Here is a 22,080-nt window from a genome sequence, read left to right as displayed (position 1 = left end):
ACTTCACTTTGTGCTTAAATTTCCCATTTTATTTTACCCCATTGTAATATAATTTCCAGAGATTCATTTTTTATGCTTAAAACAATATAAGAGTTAGATTAAAATCTGGATCCAAAATCTGGCTGAGTGTATATATGTTAAAATATCATAATTTTTATAGAAATTCTTTAAAATAGAAAAAATGAATCACCTGTTACGTCTTTTTGAAAGAAAGAAAAAAAGAAAAATCCTATGATTAATGTTCATACTTGTACCCTTCTATCTTCTAGTACATTGCATTAACATTAGAATGAATATTGTAATCTGGTGATAATTATTTTATCCCTTGTATCTCAATTTCTAGACTTACTTAGTTTATGCCTAAAACAATATAAGAGTTAAACACAAATTATGAATAGGTCAAGTTCATAGGAATTATGTATGCTTAACAATATAAGAGCTAAACACAAATTACCACCCAATAGTTGAAGTTCATAGGAATAGGAAAATATACTTCACTTTGTGTTTAAATTTCCCATTTTATTTTACCCCATTGTAATACAATTTCCAGAGTGAGTTATTTTATGCTTAAAACAATATAAGAGTTAGATTAAAATCTGGATCCAAAATCTGGCTGAGTGTATATATGTTAAAATATCATAATTTTTATTGAAATTCTTTAAAATAGAAAAAAATGAATCACCTGTTACGTCTTTTTGAAAGAAAAAAAGAAAAAAGAAAAAAGAAAAATCCTATGATTAATGTTCATACTTGTACCCTTCTATCTTCTAGTACATTGCATTAACATTAGAATGAATATTGTAATCTGGTGATAATTATTTTATCCCTTGTATCTCAATTCCTAGACTTAGTTAGTTTATGCCTAAAACAATATAAGAGTTAAACACAAATTAGGAATAGGTCAAGTTCATAGGAATTATGTATGTTTAACAATATAAGAGCTAAACACAAATTACCACCCAATAGTTGAAGTTCATAGGAATAGGAAAATATACTTCACTTTGTGTTTAAATTTCCCATTTTATTTTACCCCATTGTATCTCAATTTCCAGAGTGAGTTATTTTATGCTTAAAACAATATAAGCGTTAGATTAAAATCTGGATCCAAAATATGGCTGAGTGTATATATGTTAAAATATCTTAAATTTTATAGAAATTCTTAAAAATAGAAAATAAGAAAGATCTGCTACCTACTTTTTTTTCAAAAAAAAAAGTAAAAAAAATTGTGATTTTTTTAATATTTGTGATCGACAATATATAATAAAAGGAATGCAAAACACTTTAAAAAATTTAGTTAATTAACACTTACTGAATGTCCAAGTACCAAAATTAATATAAATATGTGGTTTTATTTTAAGAGCTTTTGATTGTAATTGTTTTGAGTTTCAGTCTGCAGTAGATTTTGTTATATGCTTCTATTTTAGCAGGTAGATATGTTAAATTACCACACAATTGTTGAAGTTCATAGGACTAGGAAAAGTATACTTCACTTTCTGTTTAAATTGCCTACTTAACAAGATGGGAAAAAAAATTATCATCTAAAACCTAAAGCCCAACACATGTGTTAATAGCATGTTAAATCAATGTTCACACCCCCCCCCCCCCCCCCCCCCCCCAAAAAAAAGGAACAAGAACAAAAAGTGAACGATTAAATTTGCACTACAAAACCTAATTCCAAATTTTTTTTTTTGATTTATTTAATTGTTGTAATTACCTTAACTCGTGTTAAAATGAGAATAGTTAAGACATTGTACAAAATGGGTATTATGATCAACACCAACATTGAATAATCAATACTTACACCGATCATTTGACGAGCATACAACTGTTTTGTCTAAGAATTAGGTTGAAGAATATTTTTTTATGCATGAAGTAATGTCTTGTTATATATTAATTTATTCATAAAATAATGACTTATTATATATTTTTCATAAATTAATGTTACAAGTCACATTATGACTTACTACATATTATTATTAAATAATTTAATTTAATTGTGGCTCACTTGATAGATATAACAGTACCGACTAACACAAATCCATGACATAGCACCAATCAAAAGGGAACACCGATCGTTTGTTGTATTTGAAAGAACAATACTTGCACTAATAAATTATTCTATCTCCTTACTGTGCAGAGGGGAAAAAAAAAAAACAAAATATCGAGATAACAACAATATTTTGATGGCAAAATATTTGGTAATGACCATGTAATTACAATCATTTGTGTTTGACCATGCCATTTTATACATTTTCCAAACAAGATGAACCCAAATGTCCCCAATTTTGTTTTCTATGGTGCTGCTGACCATGTCATGGATGACGATGACTGGTTTGAGGAGATGTTCTTGAATTTGCTTCACATTGAGTCCTTGTTTGATGAAGAAAACGAAGTGGACAGGATACCCCAGCGCACGTCAGCCCTCACGGGTGCTGCATTCGTGCATGAGGTATTACATGGGCATCTGGGCACTTGCTACGAGCTATTTCGCATGAAAAGAGATACTTTTGTCTCCTTAGCAGATGTCCTTAGGTCGAACTACATACAAGATACTCGCAGCGTTAGTGTGGAAGAATCGCTAGCCATATTTTGCTTGATAGTTGGGCACCGCCAAGGGATGAGGGTTGCGGCGGATAGGTTCCAACACTCCACCGAGACTATTTCACGTCATTTCAAGTGTGTCATGAGGGCTTTATGCAACCTAGGCAAGAGCATTATAAGACCTAGGAATGTTGACGGTGTGCACCCATACATCCAAGAAAATTCGAAATATTACCCCTGGTTTCAGGTATGAAACAATAGTAATATGTAATTTCAATTATATGCTTGTCTTTGGGGCCATACTTTATCATTACACTGATTGACAATTACTGGTATGGTAGAATTGTGTTGGAGCTATTGATGGCACCCATATCAAAGCGTGGGTCCCGGCGCAGAAACAAAATGCCTTCAGGGGGAGGAAGGGGGTCGTGTCTCAAAATGTGGTGTGCGCATGTGACTTCGACATGATGTTCACATTCGTGTATTCCGGGTGGGAGGGAACCGCTAATGACTCGAGGGTCTTCTTCGATGCTATAACGAGACCTGAAAATGAATTTCCAACAGCGCCTGAAGGTGAATATTCTTCACTACACGAACCAACTCTATTAACTATGTTTATGTTTTAAACTTTGGTCTCAATCATGACACGTTCTGTATGGTAATTTTCAGATCACTACTACTTGGTTGATTCGGGGTTTCCATGCTATATGGGTTACCTCCCACCCTATCGTGGGGAGAGATATCACTTACAAGATTTCCGTAGTGGTGGAGACCCGCAGGGGTTTAAGGAATTGTTCAACTACCGTCATTCCTCACTCCGTATGGTGATTGAACGATGCTTTGGAGTGCTGAAAACACGCTTCCATGTTTTGAACGGCATGCCTAAGTACAAAGTTTGTCGCTAGCCCCTTGTAGTCAATGCATGCTGCACACTACACAACTTCATCCGACAAGCTGACCGGAATGATATGTTCTTTGAACATGCCCCTCCTGTGATTCTTGGCGATGGTGCTGATTACCCCAACCACTATGACTTCTCTGATGATTCTGCTTTGACCATGGCAAACACTAGGGACCAGATTGCGCAGTTGATGTGGGATAATAGGGCTGGGCCTAGTTGACGTGGTGTTGGGTTTTGCAATGGAACTATGGTGATATAGTTCATGTTTTGTTACGGTACCTGCAGTACCGTTTATTAGTTTATGGTATGTGTTGTGTCATGGGACTATTTTTTTGTATGGCTCACCATTATAGCACATTTACTTGTGCTTGACTACTTTTGTGTGTGCCAACATGCTCACTATGGATGGTATGGTGTGTGCGACAAGTGTGATGTGAACATGCAATGTATAGGCTTGTCGGTAGTGGATTCGTATTATATCTATGTTATTTTGGTACTTGCTATGTATAATTATGTCGGATGTGGACTCATATATGCTATGTCATTTTGGTGATTGCTATGTATAATTATCAAAACTTGTGGTCTCATACCTATATCTATGCCATTTTAATAATTGTTCTTGTATTGCGCAATCTGGTCGTACTCCTTATATTGTACATGTATGTCATTTTGGTTGGCTTTATGAATGTGTTAAATAAATTAGTTATGGAGCTTGAGATGCAATGTCCATGTGGTGCTGGACCGATGAAACTACTCGTTTCTAGGACCGACAAAAACTACATGAGGCGATTTTACAAGTGTCCTCTTTACAAGGTATGCAATGTTTTTGCTTCAACTATTAATATGCTTATATTTATTTTTTTAATACATTGGTATTATATCCATGCTCAATTGGTGTTCTTGCAGAATCATCGAGGTAGTTTCCATTGGGAAGATGAGCTACTACAAAATTTGCCGCCACCCACGTCCCAGCAAGGGCGAGTAGATTGGGAAGATGAGTTGGAAAATGTATCAACACCGTCGGCTGATGTCTTAGAAGAGGGTGAACATGGTAATAGCGGTGCATTGGGCAACCAGTGGCTCAATACTGCAGTACGATGCTATGTTGGTTCGATCTTGTGCTGTTTATGTTGCCTAGGAGTACTCCTAATATTAGTGCTCTTATTTGCTTGAAGTGCGTTTTGGTGGCATTGCATTAATGGGAACTGGTTGTTGCTAGTCTTTTGCTGTTAAACTTATATGTCTTTTGCTGTTGAATTTGCTGGAAGGATAATTTCTTTTTTTTTGGTAATTGATCTCTTTTTAGTAGGATCACGGTAATGCATGGTTTGATATTATATGTAGCTCGGGCGCACCATTGTTTGAAAATCTATTGAAGATGGTTGCCTATTTGTTGTATTATGTGTATATCTATTTCCACAATGTTAGCTCCTTAACGAAAAAATAAGGGGAATGGTTTTTGACCGTTAGTGTAATGTGTAGTGGGAGTCACCATGACCAAGCGCATTGTAAACTTATTTTTACTTAGAAATATTAAACAGAATAATTTACAAAATCATAAAATTTGGATTTGAAAAAGGGAAAAAAAAAAAAAAAAAGTGCTTGCCAAACAAGGAAGGGACCACCCCTTTGTTTTTATTTGGCTGTTTTTATAATTTAATTTTTAATTGTAATTGAAATGTGTCTCAATATGATTGATGTAGTTGTGCTACAATTGGTTTTTTTTTTTTTTTTTTTTCATTAAGCTTGCATGTAGATTTGAAAAAAATAATAATAACTATGACATTACGCCAAGCAATAGGAGACATAGAAGTTTCAGATTCAATACTGAATTTATAAAAAATCAACCAACATATCAAGTTGAACAATATAATAAGGGAGGAATTATTTATTTATTTAAAATATAAGATTATGAGTTTACACATTTTCCTGCTTTTGCGGATTGTCAAGATCATCAATCAATAAAGCATTGAAGAATGTGATGAGTTTACACCAATTTGGAGAATATCAAAACCTGACGGAAGTGGAAGCTTTACCCATTAAAGACTCGAAATGGATGGCAATTTCAATGCCCCCTGCATAAAGATTTGATCTGATTTCTAGCATCAAATGGGACAATTCACAATAAATGAATCAAATCAAATCTCATCTCAGCTCAGACCAAACCTTTTTTACTCCAATATTCCTAACTGTTTTACTCCAAATCTCACTTGTCAAATCTGTGACCAACTTTTTTACTCCACTTGACATGGAACAATAAAACTACTAGAATGGTGGTGATAATGCAATCGAAGAAGATGACCACCTATTCAAATCTGGCTGCACAAGTAACCCCATATCCGCTCCATGCCATATCTAAGTAAAATAGGCAAAATAATTATTGAAAAAGTTACCTATTATTTAAAATAAGGGCAAAAGTGGGAAAAAAAAAATTAGAATTGTACATGACTTGTACATGATTGTTGACCGTCAATTTTAACCCCTTTGACTGATGAAATCGAAATTTTTATGACGCTATAGTTAATGGGGCAAAAGGTAATTACCCCTTAGTATTTTTTTTTTTTTTTTTTTGACATGTCTTAACAAGAGGGGGGGAGAAGGATTTGAACTAGTGATCTCCACTTTATTAAGTGTGGTTCCAACCGATTAAGCTACCTTTTTGGGGAGCAAAATACATGACATAGCAAAAACTTGCCTCAAAATAGATCGTTATCAAATGCAATCTTTCCTAACCTCACCCAATTGAAAGCAAAATGCATTTATTAGTCATTGTTAGAAAAAACAAAAATATATCAAAACGTATGCATGCACATTTTATTTGCTTGATAGTTTACATTTTTGCTTAAAAAAAAAAAAAACCATTACTCACTCAACAGCATGCATGAAGTAATGGTTTGCCGGTTTTTCAAAGCCGAAGTTGATCTTCGGTAATCATTTCTTTGAAACATGTTAGGACAACATAATTGAACACTTGGGTGAAAATCAGGACCCAATAATTGACATTTAATGTTACCTACAATTTTGGAATTCACATAAAATGAGGATTTCAAAATGAAAATTGTACTTCATGGTCAACATGCAAATTGTTGCATTCCAGAAATTTGAACCAAAAATTTTTACAAAATCGAAAAAACCTAATTTCAAAACAAATCCAAAAAAAGTGTCATCCAAACAACCCCGCAGTTACCAAACATGTAAATAGCTTTTCAGTAATAATACTTTTGTCAAAAGTTCACAGGCAAAAGCTCTATATCCAAAAGCTCTATTTTCCACCGTAATCCCAAACAGACTCTAAGATAAAGACATTGACATTGAGGAATAAAAAGTTTCGAAAACAATTTTTTATTAATTGATTTGGATCAATGATATTTTTAAATGTACTCTTATTTTCCTTTTTTTTTTTTATTGGCTAAATTGAAATTTACACATATGTCAATTTACCTTTTATAGGTTATTAAGCATCATGATTATAAACTTAATAAATTATATATATTATTCTTTAAGGTTCTTTTATGTGAATATCTAATGAGAGCCCCTATGATCCGATCCTCATGCAAAACACTACTTTTGTAGCACCCAATCAATATGAGCCACATCATCATTTCAAGAAAATTGGAAAAAACCAAAATGAGAACAAGAACAGCAAATCAAAGTGAAAAAATACCAAAAAGACTGACCCTAAACCCAGTAGACCCATAGAAAGACCCATGCCGGTCGTGGGTCAGACTGTCGATAGTGGCCGTGGGTCTGGCTTGACCCACGCGGCTGGTCGGCTGTGACCCGCCTCCAAACCCATCGAGATACGCCGAAATTTACCTCAAAACTCAATTCTAATGTTTCAAAACCCGTTTCTAATGCTCAAAACTCGTTTTTAATGCCTAAAAACTCGTTTTTGGATTGAAATCTAAAATCTAAAGGCGAAAATTTAACCCTTAAAATTTTATTACCTAAAGGCCGAAAACCAGCGCAAGAGAAAGGTGACCCGCAGCGCCGGAGAGGGTGACATGGTCACATGGCGCTGCTTCTTTCTTTCTCCAGGACATTTTTTCTTCTTTTCTTCTTTTCTTCTTTTCTTCCATCTCTTTTCTTCATCCGGTCCTACTGCTTGTAGGATAATTTTATGCACCTGGTCTGATTTTGCTTATGTGGCAGTGTGTGATTGGGAAACTAGCCTTTTAAGGCTCAACCGGACTAAAGTTTTAACTCATATCAAATATGTAGTGAAAAATTGAGCTCCAATCGGACGGAGCTAGTGCCGCATTGTGGAACACATTTCATGACCCGGGTAAGTCCGAACAAAGGCCCAAGCCCATTAGAAAGCCTTCTTCCCCAACAAGAAACCAGACCTTTTTCGTCTCTGCTTTCCATCAGAGTACAACGCTCGTTCTTCAGCTCTCTCTCTTTCTCACATTCGCACATATCATTCAAACCAGTAAATCTCTCTCCCTCTCTCTGTGTTTTTCTGATTTCTCTATCCATGCACTAATAGTGAAAAAGCTCATTGCCTGAGCTTGATATCCGAGAGATCCGTTAGTCTCTCTCTGTTACTATATCTATGCCATTGTTTTTTGGGTTTTCAACAATTTCAGAAACTTCTAATATACTTTTCTGTTTGGTTCCTGAGAAAATCGATTACCTTGAGGCGTTGTTCATGTGCTCATCTGTTTTGTGTGAAACCGTTGATTTAATAATCTCTTTCTGATACTGATCTAGGGTTTATCTCACGCAGATTCTAGGGCTTTAATCGAATTGAACCGGAAATGTTTCTCACAAGGTTAGCGACATTTGGTGCTACTATATATATAGGGTTTGTTTATTTTGATTATTTGTCTTGTATGTTTGGTTTTTGATTTTGTTTTTATTTTGGTTGTGGGTTGGGTGTGTGAAGGACTGAGTATGACAGAGGAGTGAACACCTTCTCTCCAGAAGGGCGGTTGTTTCAGGTTGAGTATGCCATTGAAGCCATCAAGGTAATCCACTCTTCTTTTCTACTTTCTGTTTGTTTCCTTGGAATAATTTTTTTTCCTGCGAGCTATTTATTAGGGGAGACGAGATCAAGGTCTTGCTTATTCGTTCATTTATGTGTTTTTATTTTTATATCTTCTTATTTTGTGGTCAAATGGTTCTGATTGTAAATGTAATACGGGTGTTCATCGATTGACAGCTGGGTTCAACTGCAATTGGGTTGAAGACGAAAGAAGGAGTTGTGCTTGCAGTTGAGAAACGTATCACTTCGCCACTACTGGTAAGACTTTATCCTTCTGTGATTTCCATGTATTTGTTCTTATGTTTACATTTATAGTTGTAATCAGTTAATTGTTAAATGTCCTGAACAGTATTTTATTTTTTCTAATTGTTTCTGATGGAAGAATTGTTGTAAAACTCACGTTCTTTTTAGGCAGATGTTAAAAGTAGTCGGATGGTTTAGAAAGTCCGGAAAATCATTGTATTCGCTCAATGTTAAAGAAGCCCTCTCCTAACTTTTAGACTCTTAAAGAAATTTCCTTTTTAGATGAAGTGCAAATCTTCTGCCCCATATGAGTATTAGTAGTAGTGCTACCTTTAGATGTATGCTTTTGTACACAAAGCACACTACTAAAGGAATACAGGCCATAAGATAAAAGATGGTATTAGCTTCTGTGTGTGTGTATAGATTACAAATGTCTAGTAGGTCTTGATTGGTTTATATTGAATAAAAATCCAGTAGAAGCAAAAACAGATTGGTGTTTTTAACTAGAAATCTGTCCTTATGAGTTGAGACTTCGATTTACAGTTCAATTTCCATGTAGGTAAAGTTGCCTAATGAACTTATCTTGATTTAGGAGTTTGTCTTTCTATTTGGTCCCATATTTTTCAAAGCATTTTTGAATATACACAAGGTGCTCAATTTAGAAATTGATTATATTTAGAGGAATGCATTGCGGAGAGGCCTTTTAGGTTTGTTGGCATTGACCTTTAGTGGTAGATGTTGTTTATCACCGCTAGTTTTTTTTATGAAAATTACTAGACTACAAATAAGTGTGTGTGTGTGTGTATGCGCGTGTATGCTCACTTTGCAAGATTGGAACCTAAGACCTATCAAAAGCCAACCGTCCTTTACCATTGGGCTACAAAGCCTTTCACTATTGTTTTTATTATGGATAACTTTATATGCATTTTGTGAAAGCATATGTTTTTTTCAGATCGGTGTTATGATAATAACCTACTGATTTGTATTGCTATTAAGAGTGTAAGTTATAAATGTCCTATCCTATTTGTTTTATTTAGGTACGACGAGGAATGCATCTCTGTGTGTGTTCGTTACCAGGGAACAACATTGTGTTCTTTAAGTGGTGAAACTAACAGGAATGCTTTTTTTTTTTTTTTTTTTTTGATGTATAATTAGAATTTTTATAGAAAAAAGGGCAAAGCCCTCGTACACAAAGAGTATATAAGAGAGTTGAGGCCCTAGCTACTCCTACAATCTAGAAAACAAATTAGATCTACCGGTTTCACGAAGGGAAAGTTAGGAACATATACAATAGCTAAATCCAAAAGATATCTCAGAAAAGAAGATTCAAGGAGAAGCACGTAGGTCTCGTTATCCTCAAAGAGACGTCAATTCCTTTCTCTCCAAATGCTCCACAATAGAAGAGCGGGGATAAATTTCTAGATAGCCTTTTTGGGATGTCCCCACCCTTGAAAATTCCAGCATTGGAGAAGCTGAAGGATGTTACTAGGCATGACCTAGGAGACACCGAAGTTGTTAAGAACTAAGTGCCAGATGTTAGCGGTATACTCACAATGGATGAGAAGATGATTAATAGTTTCGTCATCCTTTTTACATAGAGGCAACACCAGTTAACTAATTGGAATCCCCGCCTTATGAGATTATCAACTGTGAGAATTCCATCCAAAGCCGCCGCCCATAAGAAGAAAGCAATGCGAGGAAGGGCCTTCACGTTCCAGATACTTTTCCAAGGGAATGAACCATGCTCACCTGATTGTAGTATAGTATAGTAAGTCTTCACCGCAAAGCCGTGGCGGCTAGAAGGAGTTAACACCATACTATCCACTTATCCCGGATGGGGTTTCACGAAGTATAAGAGAGTAAGAAAAGAATCTAGAGATTCAAATTCCCAATCATGATATCCTCTAATGAAGGTAGGATTCCAAAGGATGTGGGGACTGGAAAGATCCATGTAATCTGACACCAAAACCTACGAGCTATGGAAAAGAATAAAAGAATTCTGGAAAAGAGCTTTTGTGTATATGTTAATCATTATTAAGGAACTCACAAATTTAATGTGACAGTGAGGATTATGGATCGACATTAGGATTGATAAAACTTGCAATCAGATTTAAATATGATATTCTTTTCAAAATTCTATTCTAACCTAATCTTTTGTTCATTTAAAAACTAAGAGTGGTACCATCTGAATTTTGATTAGGGAATTTTTCTCTTGATGTAGATTAACCACACTTGCTAATGTTAGAAATATAGAGGGTTGTCACTTGGTCAAGACCTTATTTGTTTATATTTCTCTTTTAGGAACCCAGCAGTGTGGAGAAAATTATGGAAATTGATGACCATATTGGATGTGCCATGAGTGGATTGATTGCTGATGCTCGAACACTTGTTGAGCATGCACGGGTGGAAACTCAGGTATAGTTTTTGTTATCAATGTGTTAGTGGGAAGCAATAGCTCTATGCCAATAGATTTATATTCTTTTTATTTTTCAGAACCATAGGTTCTCCTATGGTGAGCCAATGACTGTGGAGTCTACAACTCAAGCTCTTTGTGATCTGGCCCTACGATTTGGCGAAGGTGATGAAGAATCCATGGTAATAATCACTTAACTTTGCATGATTTATGGTAATAACTGATTCACTTGTTTATGATTTTATTGTGAAATATATGATACTAATGAAAAAGAAAAGAAAAAAAAAAGCCAGAAGTTGGGCATTTCACAATGCAACTGATAATTATAGCGAGTACTTCTATATATAGCCCTTTTGTTTTTTTTTTTTCTCTTTTATTTGCTTGCTTTCAGCTCAAGATATACATGGTTTCATCTTGAACCTGATTTATTTGTCCTCTTATCTTTCTTCTCCACTTGCTTTAAGTTGTTTCCTTTCTGCCTGTCTTTTACTTAAATGTGAATATGACATTATAGATGTTAGCATGTTGGCTGTTCTAGCAGCCTGATTTTGTTTGTCTATTCACTGTTGTTGTGTCTATTCCAATTACATATTGGAGATTTTTCTGTGGTTTAAACTTTCTACCCACTATTCATAGGGATTTGTTGGATGCTTTTAAATTGAGAGATTTGTTGTTAAAATCTTGAAGTGGTATTATTTTTAATTTAAATGACAATCGGCATGAAATACCGGCCAACTTTACAGAGGATTCCTTTTTTTTAAGGGAGTTTCAACTAGGGAATGTGTTGCAAATAACACAATAAAGCTCCTCTTGTCGAGTAATGATGGCTGAAAATTAATGGAAGGACTAAAGCATAAGAAAGAGCAACAGACTGAAGTAGTCATGGAGTTGAATCCAATATTTTAAGTTAAAGCAGTGGTGTTATCTGATGAGGAAGTTGGCTGGAGGACTTATTACTCTTAGGGGTAATTACCTCTTCCCTTCATCAACTACAACACATTGTCACTTTGCCCCCATGAACTGACAACCCTACTGCCTGACCTTATCAAACTTCTATTTTGTGCCCAAAACTCCCATTTCATTAGTCAAAGGCGTTAACTCAAACGGTCAACCTGTCATGTTCGCCCCACATGCCATCTTGAAATTTTCTATCTCACATTTTCCTCCCATCAACTACAATGAATTGCTACTTTGCCCCTATGAATTGACAATCCTACTGCCCGACCCTATCAAACTACCATTTTGTGCCCAAAACCCCAATTCCGTCAGTCAAAGACGTTAACTCATGGGGGCATTGTCACTTTGTCCCCATGAACTGACAACCCTACTGTGGGCAAAAGTGGTTGACCGTCTGAGTTAACGCCTTTGACTGACGGAATGGGGGTTTTGGGCACAAAATGGTAGTTTGATAGGGTTGGGCAGTAGGGTTGTCAGTTCATGGGGGCAAAGTGACAATGCGTTGTAGACTTGTAGTTGATGGGGGGAAAAAGTAATTACCCCTTACTCTTATTAAAGGCTAATTGCTTTCCTCTGCAATTAATTTTCTATTTCGTTATATAAGTTGTGGGTCCCTGTTAAGTGAAAAGTAATATCAGATGCTTCAATGCATCATATCATTTGCAAGTGCCTATTTTTTAGAACCCAAGAGTGCTGCAAAATACATAGCCTACTTTCTTGGCTCTTCAAAACTTCGAATAAGAAAAGAAGATAATGCAGGTTGTACAATATTATTATATCCCAATGTTAAATTTTTATATTTTTTATTTATTTATTTATTTATTTTTATAAGTAATCAAATTATCACTAAAAGTGGAAGGCGCAATCCTAGAACACATGAAATATACAAGCGGAACAACTAATTAGAGTGAGTATAAAAAAAAGGGAAATCATGAAAGCTAAGCACCAAAGGAGACATAAACATAGCTGTCCAAATATAAAGAGTATTGAAAAATAAAGACTTGAGCTATGCCAATGCCCTCTTATGGTCCTCAAAACTTTTATCATTGTTTTTCGTCCAAAGACACCATAAGAGCCAAGAAGACACCATCTTCCACACAATAGCACTCTGAGTGCTACCACCTGTACGCGACAACTCTACTAGGCATAGCCCAAGAAAGCCCAAAACGACTGAAGAACGCACTCCATAAGGCACAAGCAACCTCACAATGGAGAAGAAGATGGTCCACAAACTACCTATTCCTCTTGCACCTGCAACATCTATCAACCACAACAACATGACGCTTCCTAAGATTGTTGATGGTAAGTATTTTCCCTAGGGCCACCAATCAAGCGAAAAAAAAAAAAAAAAAAAAAACTATTCTCAACCGAATCTTGGTCAGCCAAATGCTCTTTCAAGAGAAAGGAATGCTATCATTACAAGCAAGGACACTGTGGAAGGAGCTAATAACGAACAACCCTTTTTTGAAAGGGGCCCACCAAAGTTTGTCTTCACATTCCCGTCTTACTCTAACTTCATATAAAAAATTGAAAGACATCTACCTCCCAATCGTGAGCTGCTCTAGCAGAACTTACATTCATTGATTAGAGCCACCAGAAAGCTCCAAATGAGCTGCTACAGAAGCATCCTTGGCTTAAGCAAATACCATATAAATTTGGAAAAACTTCCTTTAGGGCTTTGTCCCCGCACCACATATCATGCTAGAAACTAATCTTGACGCCATCTTCCTCCACAAATCTAGTGTGACTTGAAAACATCACCCTCCCCCTCCTAATATTCTTCTATAACCCAGCTCATACGGCCCAAGATGTTCATTAGAACACCACTCACCCCATGAATTGCTAAATTTAGAGTCTACCACAACTCTCCATGATGCCTCTCTCTTAGGCACATAGTGTCATAAGCATTTCTCTAAGAGAGCACGATTAAACAATCTCAAGTTTTGAACCCCTAACTATCCCTTAGAAATTGGAGAACAAACCTTGGACCTGCTTACCAAGTGAAATTTAAACTTTTCGCCTATCTCGTCCCATAAGAAATCTCAATGAAGCTTCTATATTCGGTTTGCAACACTCGTAGGGAGAGGAAAAAGGGATATGAAATATGTTTGCGAATTGGAAAGTGTGCTCTTTATAAGGTAACCTACCATACTTAAACAAGTTCAACCTTTTTCAATTAACCAACCGATACTCTATCTTCTCAATAACATGTTTCCAAATATACTTGGCCTTATAGGAGGTCCCAACTGAAGACCAAGATACTTAAAAGGCAGAGAAGAAATTGTGTAGCCTAGAATGCCCGCTAACCCATCGACAGTATCCGCATTACCCACAAGAACCAATTCCGACTTAGCTAGATCAATCTTTAAATCGGAGACAGCTTTGAAGCATAAAATTAAAGCATGCAGAAGGCGAAGGTCTTAGACCCACCAATAACCAAAGTGTCATACGCAAAAAACAGATGTTAGATATCAACCACACCATAGTGCCTAGGCCCCATAAAAAAGCATGAGAGAAATCCCTCATTAATAGTAGCAAAAAGCATTGTACTCAATGAGTCCATCACGATAACAAAGATAAAAGGTGGCAAAGGATTGCCTTGTCTCAACCCATGGTAACTACTAAAGAAACCAAACAAACTGCCATTCACCAAGACGGAAAAACGCATAGAAGAAATACAATGCCCTTTTGAAGAGCACCATTTCTCCTCGAAATCACACCTCCTCGAAACCATACCTCTTCAACAAGTAAAAATTCCCAATTGACATAATCATAAGCCTTCTCACTTCCTCCAACACATCAAGAACATGCAGCTCCACACCATAAGAGATTTTTTGTGAGACTCCACATTGCCAAACACCTGTTCATCCCAGATTTTTAAATCAGCTTTAAAGGCCTTTAATTTTCGAGTTGAAATGAAGACAGGAGAGCCTTGAAAGTGATTAGAAGACCACCGCCACCTTACCCTATCCATAAAGCCTTCTGCCTTAAGCCACCTTACCCAAAGGTTCCACCGTAAGCAACAAGCTAACATCGCAGATGGTTGGCAAAGACGCCTGGCTAGTAGGCTGCTCCACCTGCGCACCAGCAACGATGCCGGCATGAGCTTGCGGTGGATCCTCCAGCAAACCACACCCCTCCCTAGACGATTTGAAGAACTCAGCCACCTCTGCCTTACGAACCAAATCCTCCACTGTGGAAGACAACCAAGCAACACCACACAGGATCACCCTTGGCCTCTTTCAACCATCCAAAGCAAAGACCCCCCCACCCCCGCCCCTTCCCTTTTGGCATTGATAACTCATAGGTTTTGGACTCAACAAACACAAGCGAAAAACTAACAACACGTACCTACATGCTCTACTCCAATGTTCAGTTTGTTAGTCTTGGAAATTTTGTTTCTTACCCAAACAAGTTAGTATGCTTTGAAGTTGCCTGGGGATAGGCCAATGGTCTTTGGACTGAATGACATCTACGGCTCCATAAAAAAGAGGTGGAGGTTGTCATGGTTTCAGTTCCTACAGGTGAATTGTATTTACTTCGTAGGGAAAAAAAACCGTCTGTTTTAGGAAATCCTATGTAAAGTTGCATGTTCTTGCAGAAATTCGCATTTCATACTTTAAATTCTGTAATCATTTTACTGCACTATGGGTCGGGAGCTGCAGCTTCCCATGGCGGGTTTGAAGCTAACCCCAGTGTAAGGCCTGCTCTGGCGGGGGTTTTTTGGATCCAAAAATAAGTTTTCCTTCCCTCTTGAGGTGCAGTAGGGGCACAGGCTGGTGGTGACTGCCGTGGGTTTTTAGGGCTGTGTTTGGTTCTTTTGGGCTTTACTTTGGGCTTTAGCTTGGGCTTTCTATGTATGGCTGTGGCTCTTATTTGAGATTCTTGGGTTGTTGTAACGATTCGTGTGGGTTTTGCGGGCTATTGGGCTTCTCTTGGTGTTTGTTTTTGAGGGTCTGTTGGGGTTCTTATGTGGGTAAGCTTCGGTTTTTTCTTTTTTTAGTTAGTTGTTTCCGCTTGTATACTTTCAGTGTACGTAAGGGCGCCTTACGCTTTTAATAAAACTTGACTATTACTTATAAAAAAAAATCATTTTACTGTCACTCACCTTCTAGGACTTTTTGTATGGGACGCTGTGCTGTGTGCCAGATACCTTCATTCTTGAGAAAGAGACAGCAGAACAGTGTCCATAGAGTGCTGTTTGCTTCTATTGCATTTAAAATGTTTTCGCTTGTTTTAAATTGGATCCTCTTTGACTATTTGATATTAGATCCTAGATTTGTCATTCTTAAATGCTTTCTGATGTATGGTATTCTTTTGTGCAGTCTCGACCTTTCGGAGTTTCTCTTCTCATTGCTGGCCATGATGAGAATGGGCCCAGCCTGTGAGTATTTGTTTTCTTTGCTTACTTTGCAAGTGCATTGTTTGTATACTTTTTTTTTGCCTAGCAAGAAAACTAAAATACATATTTTGCAAGTGCAGTTTTCTTGTATAAATCTAAGGTGACGTCATTATGCATACTTCGATTATATCTCACGCTTCTCAACTTAATTCAAAAAAGCCTTGATTCCAACCAATTAGGGTTTCCTACATGTATTATTTTACGTCACTCAGCCCTATTTAGGCCAATGTCCACAGTTACCTTTCTACCAATTATGTTTTTCCTTATAACTTTTACCCACATAACTTTTGACTTCCCTTTTGTGCTTTTTGTTCCTTCCACATCTATGTAGACATCCTCTAGAGGTGCTCCTGCTCTTTAAAAATCTGTAACATCCGGCTTTAATGCTTTCATGCCTGTGTTCTTGCTCTTGCATCACATAATATAATTGTTCTTCCAGTATATATCAATGCCCTTTTTTGTTCTCTTTGTTTCTTTTTTAATTTGATTATTTTCTTGCTTTCGGTTGAGGGAGTTGGGGTGTGGGTGGTGGGAGACACCAGACAACTGCTACTGCCAACTAAAATTTAACCATTATAATGATTGTTAGGATGATTTGTAGAATCACCCCTGTGGATGTGTATTACTCAAGGGGTAGACTAACAACAGTATCTTTCATTTTGATTCCTGTGGTACTTGGACTGCTCAAAATCCCGATCAACACGGCACATTGTGGCTATGATTATCACTTCTTCTCACCAATCTCTGAGTGTTCAGTGTTTCAACATCATACCAATTAAGTGTGAAACTTACATGATAAGTGTTGAAGTTCTCTGTATCTGTAGTCACATGTCATGCCATCCCTGATTCTAACGGCAATACCTGTTGCCTTTGTAATCTCAATCCTGTGGTTTAATTATTATTTTATTTGCAAACTATCATCTTTATGACTATACTATTCACCTTAGCTCCTTCCCTACACATTCACTAGCAAAAAAGGCTGGTTGTAGATTTCCATTTATAGTTTGTTCTTCTGGACACGAATGTGACAATTATGTGTAATAGTGCCAAGATGTGCATATTCCTAGGTAACTTGTTATTTTTTTCAGTTTTGAGTAATTGTTAAAATGTTGCTGCTTATGCTATATGCATATGGTGTTTTCCTCGTACTTTGACCCTAGAATTAAACTCACTTAATGCAGATACTATACCGATCCATCTGGCACTTTTTGGCAATGCAATGCAAAAGCTATTGGTTCGGGTTCAGAGGGTGCAGACAGCTCTCTGCAAGAGCAGTACAACAAGGTATCCTTTCGCATTTATATGTTCTCTCACTGCAATACAAGCAGTTCTCTTGTTCATGTGTGGATATAATGAGTTATCTTTGCCTTCTTATATGTCTGTGTGTGCATGCTTTTTGTGCAAATGGTTTGTTCCGCCTCTAGAAGGCTAAATACATGCTAACTTTGTAAGTTAAGGACCTAGACAAACTTGTCAACTAGTTAAAAAATCTTTGAGTGCATGCTTCAATGATGTACTAATAATTGAAGTGGTGCTGATCTATGTCAAGATGAAATATTCCTCTTACTTTTGTCTGTAAAGAATTTCTTTCTTGTCAACTTGAAAAGTTGATGAGGTATATGATATGGTTAATATTTGCAGGACATCTCTCTTAAAGAAGCTGAAACCATTGCTCTTTCCATTTTGAGGCAGGTTATGGAAGAAAAGGTAAAAAATAATTTCTTGGAATTGGAGATTAATATATTTTGTCTATAGTTTATTTTTATTTTCTTTAAATCAAATTGCTTTAACTGTGTGTTTGATCCCAGGTGACTCCAAGTAATGTTGATATCGCAAAGGTGGCTCCATCATACCATCTATATACCCCTTCTGAGGTGGAGGCTGTCATCAATCGCCTATGAGCACAAGCCCTTGCATGAGCAATTATCTCCAACTTATTGTTGAAATATTTGTGTTAAATTATTTTGCTGGGGAAAAAAGATTGTATTTTATTTCTGCTTTTGGATATGTCGAGGCTCCCTTGACTTTTCTGGCACTTATTGAAGATGAAATCTCTTAATTGCTGTGCCCTTGACAGAATGGCAGCATTTCATGGGAACAAGAACAGAAAACTTTTGAATTAAATCCTGCATGGTTAATGTTGTTGCAGGTTAAGTGCTTGGCTTTCTGAACTAGCTGGGAGTCTTTTAAATATGCAAACTTGAGCGACTCAAAATGTTGTGGGATCAACAAATTTGTTTGTGTACCATTGTCAGCCTCCCAATGTTGTCATCCAAAAAAGTTTTTTATTTTTAATAAATGTAGTTGCACATCGAGGAAAATGTTATAATTATTAAACTTTATTAGAGATTTTGACCAATCGTTTCTGCATTAATGAAGTTTTAAATTTGCGTCATTTTCATTATATTGCATTTATTTTTAGAGAAATGCTATAATGCAATAAAAATATTATTTTTGGTTCATAAAAGTCTTAGGTGGCAAAAGGCCATAGGCTTTATCTGTAGTTACTGTAGTCCCACCTACTGATGGGCATGTGGCTTTTTGTTACCTAAGAATTTTATGGGCAAAAAATAGTCTTTTTATTGAACTATAGCATATCTTTTATTTTTATATTCGGTTAATTGTTTTTTAGACCTTATAATGCTTTGCACTTCTGAGTGAATAAATTGACAAACTTAGTCTTAACGGGTTGGGAAATATACTCGAAAGGTGGGGTACCATTGTGAGCAAATCAACAAATTTGTTTGGTCTAAACCATTGTCAGCCTACCAAACAATAACTTGAGAATCCTGGGGTTTCTCATGTAACTATTTTGCATTGATCCATGGGCAAGAATGTAATTGGGCCCGTGTGTCCATCCAAGTAGGCTAATGGTTCTGGCTTTATTGTCTCCAGGATTCCCCTAATATCCCAAAGCATTGCTCCGGTTTCATCAACGTAACTGGGCATGGGTATGGCTTCCAACTAAAGAGATTTTTGAAGAAATCGTCAACGGCACGTACGGTGGGCCATGAGGAGGAAGAGCCAAGTTAGTTTGGTCGGTGTTCTCACCGCTTGCCTTTGTACCTGTAAAGTGGAAGTCTTTCTTGTGAGAGACTTCGAATATAAGGAATATTGACCGTGTAAACAAAACATCTAATCAGCCACCCCAACCTTTGGGCTATACATATTAAAAGGTATGTGTCGCTTTTTGATTTGGTATGGAATGATAGTACCATTAGAATTTTAATGGGAAATAGACGTAATGATATATTTGATAACGTTTGAAACCTTAAGGAGTAAATCGATAAAATTTACAATTTAGAAAATGATTTAATAAAAAGTTATATTTCAAAGACATTTAGAACATTTTCTTCCCCTAATACTATATATAGGTTAAGTTTATAGGCTTAGAGCATTCGTAGTAGCTTTCTCGTTATTTTATCAACATTTAATAATCTAAACTACTTTTTGTTTTTTTATGTCATCATAATGTTTATGGTTCATTTAGGGAGTCTGCGGTGTGATATTTTTTGTGATTTTTTGAACATATTTTAAAAACTTAAAAGAACAAATTCTCTTATAAGAGTCTACTAAGAATACTCTAATACACATAGAAGGAGTATTCTTAAAGAAAAATAAATAAATAAAAAAGTGAATGAAAAAGGAAGTTAAATTCTTGGGGGGTATGATACCAAAAAGAAGCAAGGATGTATAGAACAGTAGAGCATCACATCACAAGTACATCTTCCTGCCTTTTGAAAGAAAATGCTTCTAATAGACCCTACCCCCAGCTAGCAGCCTAGCACGTCCAGATTTCAAACAGATCTCTGTCTCTCTCTCCGTCTATTTACCTATCACATCATATCAAGACAGTTATGGGCGTTTAGATCCGGATTCTTCTCCTTTTAGACTTTTTGTTCCTGTTTGTCAATGGCCGTGGAACGGTATTGTTCCGATTCTTCCTAAGCTGATACTGTAGCATTTTTATGAGAATAAGTGTTTAAATGGTTTTAGTGAAAATATTTTGTGGAAAAAAGTGAAAAAATATATTTTATATGAAAAAATGTAAAAAATTTGTTTTGTAATAATTTTTTTTATTTAAATAATAATAATAAAAATAATTAATGTGATATAAAAAGTAGAGATGTTGGATTAATTTTGAGGTGAAATTTTTTTCTTTTGGGATTGAGGGAGGCCCTGGAACAATACCGTTCCAGGGGCATTGGCAAACAAGGCCTTTGGAAACGGATGAATTTTTTCATACTCCTCGGGAATACAATTTGGCTTAAATATATAGTTTTTCCATTTGATTTAATAATTTTATTTTTTGTCCTTTAAAATTTAATTTTTATTATAAAAAGTACATTAGATATATATTTAGACGAAAATGGTACTTTCGTTTAACTTTTTGTCCAAAATTTGATGAAAATCTATGTTAATGCCCCTAAAAACTCATACATGTTGATATACATAATTAAAAATAAATAATAATAATAATTTTTTTAAAAATTAATAAACCCATCACCGCCTCGGCCACCGTTTTTGCCTTTTTGGCGAAACCAGCACAGATCTGACCACTTCACTGGGAAGCATAGCCAGGCATGGAGCTACCACCCATTAACAAGTAAACGAAGAGCTTTAATTCTTTGCTTGTCCTGTGCGACAATCGTCATGGAGACTGAGGCATCAACATGTGTGCAAGAAAGCAACCATACCTGGCGATGGGGCGCTGGGAAACAATTAATTCACCAAATAAAAACAAGAAAACAGGAATGATTAAATCATCATTGTTTCAAAAAAATCTGGCGCTGGGAAACAGTTATGGGCGCTGGGAAACAATTAATTCACCAAATAAAAACAAGAAAACAGGAATGATTAAATCATCATTGTTTCAAAAAAATCTGGCGCTGGGAAACAGTTATGGGCGCTGGGAAACAATCATCATTCCATAAGATCTGGTAGCATTGGGCAGATTATGTGGAGGAGGAGGCGGTGTTACCAAATCTTGAAAGGGAAAAGTTTCTCTTTAGTTGCATTAGGTTTTCTTTTGCTAGTGATTTGTTTTCTTTGGGCTTATTAGATGGTGTGTCATCTTTTTATTAGATGCTTTAAAATATGGGTTTTACACCACATCTTGATTGAATGTATTTTATTTTTTTAATAGTTATAAGATACATGTTACTTTATTAGATGAGTTTCTATGAATTAACTACAAGTCAGTTTGTAGCAAATTTCTATCTTCAGGCCCATGGGTGAATTATTTTTTATGTCGTAGGAAACAATTTGTAATTTATGCTAACTAAAGGGACTGATTTTGTATTTATTCCTCTAATTTATTAATAGTATGTGTGAAAAATATTAACACAATAATTTTTTTGAAACCACTTACTTTAAAAGGAATGATTAAATAAAAAAAATTAATTAATTAAAAAAAAAAATGTATAAGGTAAGGTTTTTCTTTTTTAGAGAATTTGACCATTTTTTAAACCGTTTTTATTTTTTCACCTCTAGGTTTTAAAACCAGACAAATCTGGTACCTCATATTAGTCATATATGGGAAAAGACAAAATCAATACTCCCGTTAGTTTCTGTTAGTCCCAATTAACAGAATTTACACGTGTCATTCTCATAATACGCCACGTGTCTTAAAAATT

At 35.9% G+C, this 22,080-nt stretch overlaps 2 protein-coding genes across 2 annotated transcripts; both read left to right on the top strand.

Moving 5' to 3' along the window:
- The first annotated feature begins 2,263 nt into the window (after positions 1–2,263).
- On the top strand, positions 2,264–3,662 carry LOC148589751 (uncharacterized). Its single transcript, XM_088514951.1, has 4 exons — positions 2,264–2,788; positions 2,883–3,114; positions 3,211–3,365; positions 3,447–3,662. The coding sequence occupies exons 1-4, from the start codon at positions 2,264–2,266 to the stop codon at positions 3,660–3,662; spliced, it is 1,128 nt and encodes a 375-aa protein (XP_088371077.1).
- Positions 3,663–7,746: 4,084 nt separating this feature from the next.
- Positions 7,747–18,598, top strand: LOC132172479 (proteasome subunit alpha type-5). The gene is made up of 10 exons (XM_059583993.2): positions 7,747–7,874; positions 8,172–8,216; positions 8,331–8,412; positions 8,607–8,687; positions 10,974–11,087; positions 11,166–11,267; positions 16,368–16,426; positions 17,626–17,728; positions 18,086–18,151; positions 18,253–18,598. Exons 2-10 carry the CDS (start codon positions 8,203–8,205, stop codon positions 18,343–18,345), a joined length of 714 nt encoding a protein of 237 aa, XP_059439976.2. The 5' UTR covers positions 7,747–7,874; positions 8,172–8,202; the 3' UTR covers positions 18,346–18,598.
- Positions 18,599–22,080: the final 3,482 nt, after the last annotated feature.

Source organism: Corylus avellana, chromosome 1 (genome assembly GCF_965113065.1).
Source record: "Corylus avellana chromosome 1, dhCorAvel1.hap1.2, whole genome shotgun sequence".
Lineage (NCBI taxonomy): Eukaryota > Viridiplantae > Streptophyta > Magnoliopsida > Fagales > Betulaceae > Corylus > Corylus avellana.
Note: the sequence above shows the minus strand (reverse complement) of the source record. Positions and strands in the feature narration are given on the sequence as shown.